The sequence below is a fragment of the Calliphora vicina genome, chromosome 2 (genome assembly GCF_958450345.1).
Source record: "Calliphora vicina chromosome 2, idCalVici1.1, whole genome shotgun sequence".
Lineage (NCBI taxonomy): Eukaryota > Metazoa > Arthropoda > Insecta > Diptera > Calliphoridae > Calliphora > Calliphora vicina.
The window spans coordinates 115,581,093-115,589,058 of NC_088781.1; the positions used below are offsets into that span (position 1 = coordinate 115,581,093).

Genomic DNA, 7,966 nt, shown 5'->3' on the forward strand with positions numbered 1-7,966 from the left:
ATTGAAACTGGCTGAAATCGGTCCATTATTTTACCTAGCCCCCATACAAATGCCCATTACCTAGCCCCCATACAAATGCCCCCATATCTCCACAAATTGCGCTACAAATAAGTTTTATTTTTAAAACTAAAAATTTGTAATACAGTGAGGCCTTGATTATTCATGATTCGATTAACCGACAACATCAATTAACCGGGAAAGAAAATTTAAATATTTTTGGATCGATTTCATTTTTTTGCATTGATTAACCGTAATTAATTATATTATCCGGGATTGTAAGCATAATTTTTTTTCGATTATTTTTGATTATCTTTCGATTATCTATTGCATACGTTGATTCGAAAGCATATACAGTAGATTTTGCTGTTTATGAATGGTTCCGGAAGGAAAGATTTAAAGAAACTCCAATTTCTGGATTAACAGCGAAGAAAAGGCTAAAATATTTCACTCAAAATTAAATAAAAAAGCGACATTGTATTCACAAACTTAATGCAGCAGGAGAAAAATATGCAGCTGATTATATAGCTGCTACAATTTTCGTGGAAAAATTAAAAAACGATATTGATCCAACTGATGGATCAGGGTGCAATATAGAGCCGTAAATGTCATTATCGAAAACTATATGTATTAAAAAACTACTTAAAATTGGTACTCAATTAACCGGGAAAATTTATTATCCAGAATGTTCCCGGTCCCGACCATTACGGATAATCGAGGTCTCACTGTATATCAAAAAATATTTTTAGTAAAGCTGTTTGTTTTAATATAAACGAAAAAATATTAATATAAATTCAAAAAAAATTAAAAAAAAACTTTGGAAAAAAAATTTGTTTACCTAAAAATATTTAAAATTCGGCACAGCCGAATATAGCTGTCTTACTTGTTATATATATAGAGGCTATGGTGCTAGTGTGAAGTTAATAGAAATTTGTATTAGATATTAGACCTATGGTTTCCAGGACAATATTGCTTAGAATTCTTCGTAGAATTATTTCCCAACTAAGATTTTTAATTTTTTTGGCATCCATACAATTCGACCCAAATCTATTATATACACATACTTATATATAACTTTGTTTACCTCTTCCTATCATTTTATAGAAACGCTTATTTAAGAGAACCAATTTATTAATATTAGTAACAAATACATAATAAGTAATAAGTATTCTAAAAAATCCCAACAACTTCCTTTAAAATTTTAATAATCATTTAAAAAAAAAACATACATATATGGTAAAATACCAGAATTTTTTTAATATTTGAGGTTTGAAACAATTGATATTTTTTTTAATTGTGCCTAGCTCAAATGAACCGTTATTTCTTCAGTTATGTTTTAAGATTCTATAAGTCGATTATTCGAACAATCGAAATTTTTCTGAAAAAATCGAAATCGACTTTTCGAAAATTGAAAAGCTCGAAAAAAGTCAAAGCGAAAAAATAGTCCAAAAGTCGAATAATGGAGTTATCATAAATAGCAAAAGTTAAAAATTGACTAATAAAGAATTTTAAAAAGCCAAAAGTTTAAAAAATAGACATTTTAAAAATCCTCTTTTTATTTCAACTATAACCCTATTATAATTGTCTATTCATTGCATCGTACATCACAAATAAATTGACCTTCGATATTTAAATTTTGATCACATTCAGTAAACACATACTCTTTAGAGTCATTTGGACATTTCCATTTTAATTTTGCAAAAATCTCAAGTTTATTCTCGCGATTTAATTTGAAATTTAAAAATTAAAAACAAATTTCAATAAATTTTCTAAATTTAGTTATCAAAGTGCCGTTAAAGCAATAATATGTAAACATTAATTATTAAAATTCTCTAATTTAGAAATAATTCTCTAATTTAGAAATAATTTGTGTGAAAATTTTCTGTTATTTAACCATATACTTAAGAATGTATGTATGAATTAGAGATAGGATAATATGAGTTCAAAACAAATTTATTTCAAAGGTTGTAATTGGTACGGTGACCTAAAAATATGACATTTTATCACACTTGCTAAATCTAATTTAACAAGTTGCTCAATAAGAGTTTATATACCAAAGCTGTTAAAGAAATTAACAATTTTCTAACTTTAAAATTATAGTATTAGCTAAAATCATAAAATATATCCAGTAGACTGCTAAATTATGCTCTCTTAAACACACACAAAACCAAAAATAAAATAAACAAATTGTTATATTTAAGTTTAGACAACAAAAAATGGAATAATGTTCAGTTTTATTTTTAATTAAAATATATATTACATACAATATTATAAAAAATTTTACAAACAATTTAGAAATATAGAAAAATATTTTTGTTTATTTTTTTAAATATAGCTTTAAATTCATTTTATAAAAAAGCCAAAAAATTTGTACGTAAATTCAAATAAGTATTAAAATATATTAAAAAAGATTTTATTCAGTGTTAAAAGTGTAAAAGTTTTAAATAAGAATTTAAAGAATGAATGGCAATTCCTTTAAATTTACCTTTAAAAAAATTACTTGAAGAATGGTGATGTTGTTAAAAAATGTTCACTGATTTAGAAAATTGTATTAAAAGTCTCAAAATAAAGTGTTAACAAATAAAAACAAAATCTAAATCATTTAAATTCTTATTTAAACATGTTAAACTTAATTTCTTAAACTAGTACATAATGTTAGACAAATTATTAAAAAAAAAAAATGATTTATTTATATAGAAAGAAACTGGTCAATAAAAAGTGCATAAAGAAAATATTATAAAAACATTTTATAACAATCACATGTTTTTGCTTCTCATTCTAACGTTTCTCCAATTGCAATCGTAAGTATAGCTTGTAAGTAGTCCTGTATATCATAATATCAACAAATGTTTACATCCCATCACTAGAGATTCGTATTTAATCAGAATCTGAAGAAATATTATTGCAACTGGTTTTAGGTGAGCGTCTATTACTAAAATATTGACCATTTTGTATGTAGGGTCCACGATAAGTTACTGAGTTTTTATCGGTTTCATAAATTTTCACCTCAAACAATAACTCTGGCCGTTTAAGGGCTCGGCGTACGTTCTCCCATATAAATACAGTTAAATTTTCCGTAGTGCTTGGCTGGGTTTAAAAATAAAATGGAAAAATAAAAATTTTTTTAAATTATATTTTTATAATTTTAATCTTACCACATTCTGAAAATATTCCACGTCTTTGTCTAAGTTTTTATGATCCAACTGTTTGAAGATAACACCATCCATGGCCAATTTCAGATCGGTAATGTTCATTATCATACCGGTACGTATGTCAATGGGACCGCGTACGGTTACTTCAACTAAAAGAAAAATAATATAAATATGTACATATTTACTAAGTGTGTGAAATTAAATTTCGAAATGCATAACCCTAGACACAAATCAGTTGAGTTAACAGAGTTATATTTAAAAGCTAACAAAGCACTGTCAAACACATTGCAAATTATGGTTATTGTTGCTAATTTTAAGTTTTTAGTGCTATATCTAGCACTTTTTAAACTCATTAATCACCCAAAAAAGGCATATAGCTCCTAGATCTTTATAGATAGCGGAGTCGATTAAGCCATGTCCGTTTGTCTGTATGTTGAAATCAATTTTCTGAGGACCCCAGATATCTTCGGGATCCAAATCTTCAATAATTCTGTCAGAAATGCTTTCGAGAAGTTTGCTATTTAAAATCAGCAAAATCGGTCCACAAATGGCTGAGATATGAGGAAAAAACCAGGACAACCTCGATTTTTGACCTATATCTTGATTACTAAGTCATTAATATAGACAATATGGATATCTAATGATAGATATTTCAAAGACCTTTGCAATGACTTATATAAAACCATAGTAAGTTAGAGCTACAATGGGTCAAAATCGGAGAAATATTTTTTAATCCGATTTTTTTTCACCAAAAGTTTTTTCGCTAAATATTAAAAAAAAATTAAAAAACAAAAAAAAAAAATTTAAATTTAAAAAAAAACAATTAAAATTTAAAAAAAAAAACTTCTCAAAATTTTTTTTTCCAAAACTGCAAAAAAATATAATTTTGTTTACCTGAAAATATTTAAAATTTTTATTTTGAAGTATAATTTCAAAGAAAATAAATCTTTGTTCCGCATTCATTAGCGTAAACCAAAATTGTTAGTCTATCCTTCGATAACTTTCTTTCTGGAGCATTAGTTTCTCTAGCGTGAACAAACATTTTATCTTGCATAATTTTCCAAAATATATCAGTTTTATTCGCTTTGAGAATAACATCAGGAGTTAGATTGTATTCAACTGTAATTGTATGCTGATTCTTTAAGAAGTCTTACACCGTTTTTTTTTTTTGTTTTTGAATGCAGTATCACTTGCATGAAATGAAATCCACTATTATAAAGCCTTTTTGTATTTCTAGGGATCTGGATTTTAAAGCAATTATTTTAACTGGAATGTGGTTTTACCTCTGGTCGACTAATCAACAATTAAACTCATTTTCTACAAGGGGATACACATCATTATTTATAGATCGATGATTATTTGAGCTATTCTTGATTGCTTGATATAATTGTCAATGTTAAAAATTTGATCGTTCGTTTAATTTTGTTGTATTTTTCTCAACATTCGTTATATCGAGTATACAAAATTGTTGAAACGTTTGTTATATAGCTAATAGCTGTTAGGTAGCTAATGTTAAAAATATGGTTGTACGTTATATATACATAAAATAATATGAGTATTGTTTGACCCGTTTCATTTAATTGTAATAAAATTTTGTTATAATTTTAAAGGTCGCTTTTTTACAACTATATGTGTTTGAGGAGTGTGGTGAAAGTGGTTTGAACACCAATACATATAAACAAAATGTTTGCAATACATTCATAGAGTTAGGTTTTTTATGACAACCGACTTATGTTTTTTGACAGCGTTTTACTTCTTGTTATTATTCTTTGGTTCCAAACTCAAACTAGTTTGGATTTACAAAATGAGGCCATTATTCATGTTAGGATGGATCTGATTATTAGGAACATTTATTTTTGTAAGCCATTTTCTTTTGCTTATTATTTGTTAGAATAATCAAATATTTTAAAGAGAACAAAAGCGAATGTGTATACATAAGCAAAAATAAGCTAATTTTTTTGCATTCGTATATGCGAATGTAAGCATCCATTATATCCCAAGTAATATATTTGTTATGGCTGCACCCTTATATACTGCAGGGATTTATCATTTTTGGGGATTAACACTAAGCATACATAGTTCAAAAGATTTAAGGGTAAGTTTATATTTTGTTATTGCAAGTAGGTATTCAAAATAAAATCACCTTTTTTCAAATAAAACATGTGTTGGGAAAAAAGTACATTCATTTAAAACCGGCATTTTTCTAAAACACTTAAATAAATAATATAGACTAACGTCACAATCGAAGTTTCTATTCATAATTTCTAGATTACTAATTCTTTGTGCGAAAATCGTAGAGAAAGACAAAGATAAGAAACTCTAAGAAAATATTAAAAACTAAATAATGCTAAAAATCATCACTACAGCACTATTGTTGTTGTTGGCCGCTTACAGTTTTTACTAAACGTTCTCATAGTTTAGGGTTTTTACAACAGACTTATAAATGTGATTTTTGGCAACAGAGTTTATTTTCTATGTCTTACTCTATCGCAAAAATACGCCTATATTCTTGTTTAAAAAGCCCATTTCTTATTTTTTATTTCTTGATAATAAAAAGTTTTTATATTATGATCTTTGATCTCAATAATGAAGAAATGAATTAAAGCTGTCCTATATTATTTTTAAATATTTACTGTATCAGTTATAGACATGTTTTTCCACACTCTTTCCAGATCCGTAATGGTAATAAATTATTTTCTTAATACACAAGAAGTTCACTCACCCGTATAGTTATGTCCATGGCCATTTGGATTATTGCATTTACCGTAGATTTCAACATTTTCTGCGTCACTTAAATGTTTACTGCAAACAAAAAAAAATAAACATCAACTTATCAGCAAAACAAATATAAACAAAGATGAAAGTGAAAGGAAGCTTTTATACATATTGTTTAAACAATATAAACAACAAAATTTTACAAAAAAAGCTATAGCAGTATTCATAAAAAAAGTAACACGCAATTAAATAGAAATGAAAATGTTATTGTAAAATTATGTTACCTGTGTAAACGATGACAAGCACTGAAGGTCTCCTTGCGGGTTAACAAAGCAACAGGTTGTTGGGCCATGTTTTTTAAATGAAAATTAGTTTATCTTCTAGTATTTACTAGTTATTGTAGAATTGATAATACCGCACGAACAAATGTATGTACAAATCTAAAGATTGAGGTTTTATTTCAGTGGATTTTTTCTAAATCAAGGTAAAACAGCGACCGCAGTGATAACGCTTAAACACGCGGAAATGTTTTTCAGCTCGTTTCAAAAGGAGGTTTATTCTAAAAACGAGTTTTTTTTATTAATCTATTTTTAGTACATGCAATTAATTAAGTTTTTTATTTACAACTTACTATCTCTGGTTGAATATCAGTAAATAGCACACAAAAAGAGCTTAAGTTTTATTTATATACTCGATGCAAATGTAGCCGCTAAATAAATGTATTTCAATTTATTATTTGTCTTCTCTGAGGTTCGTTCTTCAATGTGTGGTTGTTTTTCAGGAAAGCAAAATTTTTTCTTCTTTCTACTACAATGTTTAATCATTTTGTTGACGTTTCATTTTTCGTGTTTTGGCTGGAGCTGCCAGATAGTCTCTTTTTTATTAACAAAATTGCACTATTGAAAAAGGGTTTTTTGTTTAACCCTACATTGGCAATATTTTTTCGGCATATAAACATATTTTTTTTATTGTTACGTTATTATTTTTTAAAAATGATGATTTATTTATTTTAAATAAAACAAACAAAACATCTTGCATTTTAATAATTTGTTTGGTGTTGATAGCTCTCAAATTTATAAACAACAAAAGATAAAATTTTTGCCCGTTCTCTTTTAATTTAATAGTAACATTCTTATATTTCGAAAATAATCTGATCATTATGAATATAATTAAATAGTGTTTCCAAATACCTTTAATATGATATATAATATGGTACTGTTTATTAACATTGTGAACCAAAAATTCCTTTTCGAATTTATATAGCAGTACTTCATAAAATTTTGATATACAGAAAAAGTGAATTTAGCGAAGCCGGTGTTAGATACACACCATAGTTTATAGTTCCTTCGGCCGGCCAGCAATGTAGAAAATATGAATATTAACAGAAAAAAAATTTAAAAAAAATATACCACTAGTCTAGAAAGTTTCACTGCAACAATATTGACACCACTGTGTTTATAAGTAAAAGTCTCCACGTATGGCAATATATACAAAAGATGATGGATATTGAAACCACACGTTAAAACCATTAATTTCAAATTGATAAATGCAATTTTGTAGCAATATTAATTACAATCCCCAAAGAGAAACTCCCTAGAAGAGAAGAACTGTTCTAACAAATACTTTACCATTTTTACACTGATATTTTACATGACGCAACTTTATTTAAATATAAATAACAGCGATAAACAGCAAGTTGAAGACAGCTTTCCTTAATTTTGTCATATACACATGTTATTGTATTACACATCAAAATATACCCAAAGCCATAGGGTAACATAGAAACGAGACGTCATAGTCAAAAACCTAACTCTTGCAGCAACAAAATACATGCTACTACATAAACTCCGGCTCCAGTGCCAGATTCCATCTTGGACCCGTCAGTGAAAACTGCTCCCCTTCAAACAGCTGACTAGATCCAACTCCCTACTTGGAAACCGAAGTCTAAAGTCGTTACCCTATGGTCCGAAATCCCTGTAGAGATATTAGCCTGACCGATTAGACCTACCTCATACAAAATGTTAGTGTGACCTACCCGCTTTGGTCTTAATAGAGAAGACTCAGAGTCTATGCAAGTTCCCAGACGCCGCAATTGCCACATA

At 27.6% G+C, this 7,966-nt stretch overlaps 1 protein-coding gene across 1 annotated transcript; it reads right to left on the bottom strand.

Moving 5' to 3' along the window:
* Positions 1–2,184: 2,184 nt before the first annotated feature.
* Positions 2,185–6,652, bottom strand: purple (6-pyruvoyl tetrahydrobiopterin synthase purple). Its single transcript, XM_065501011.1, has 5 exons — positions 6,496–6,652; positions 6,149–6,423; positions 5,872–5,951; positions 3,153–3,298; positions 2,185–3,084 (listed from the first exon to the last, which is right to left on the bottom strand). Exons 2-5 carry the CDS (start codon positions 6,214–6,216, stop codon positions 2,875–2,877), a joined length of 504 nt encoding a protein of 167 aa, XP_065357083.1. The 5' UTR covers positions 6,217–6,423; positions 6,496–6,652; the 3' UTR covers positions 2,185–2,874.
* Between the last annotated feature and the right edge of the window lie 1,314 nt (positions 6,653–7,966).

Coding starts and splice junctions, on each gene's coding strand:
- purple (XM_065501011.1), bottom strand. CDS start 6,216: ATGGCCCAACAACCTGTTGCTTTGTTAACCCGCAAGGAGACCTTCAGT. Junction 5,952..6,148: donor GCTTGTCATCGTTTACACAG/GTAACATAATTT, acceptor TTTTGTTTGCAG/TAAACATTTAAGTGACGCAG. Junction 3,085..3,152: donor TGGAATATTTTCAGAATGTG/GTAAGATTAAAA, acceptor TTTTAAACCCAG/CCAAGCACTACGGAAAATTT.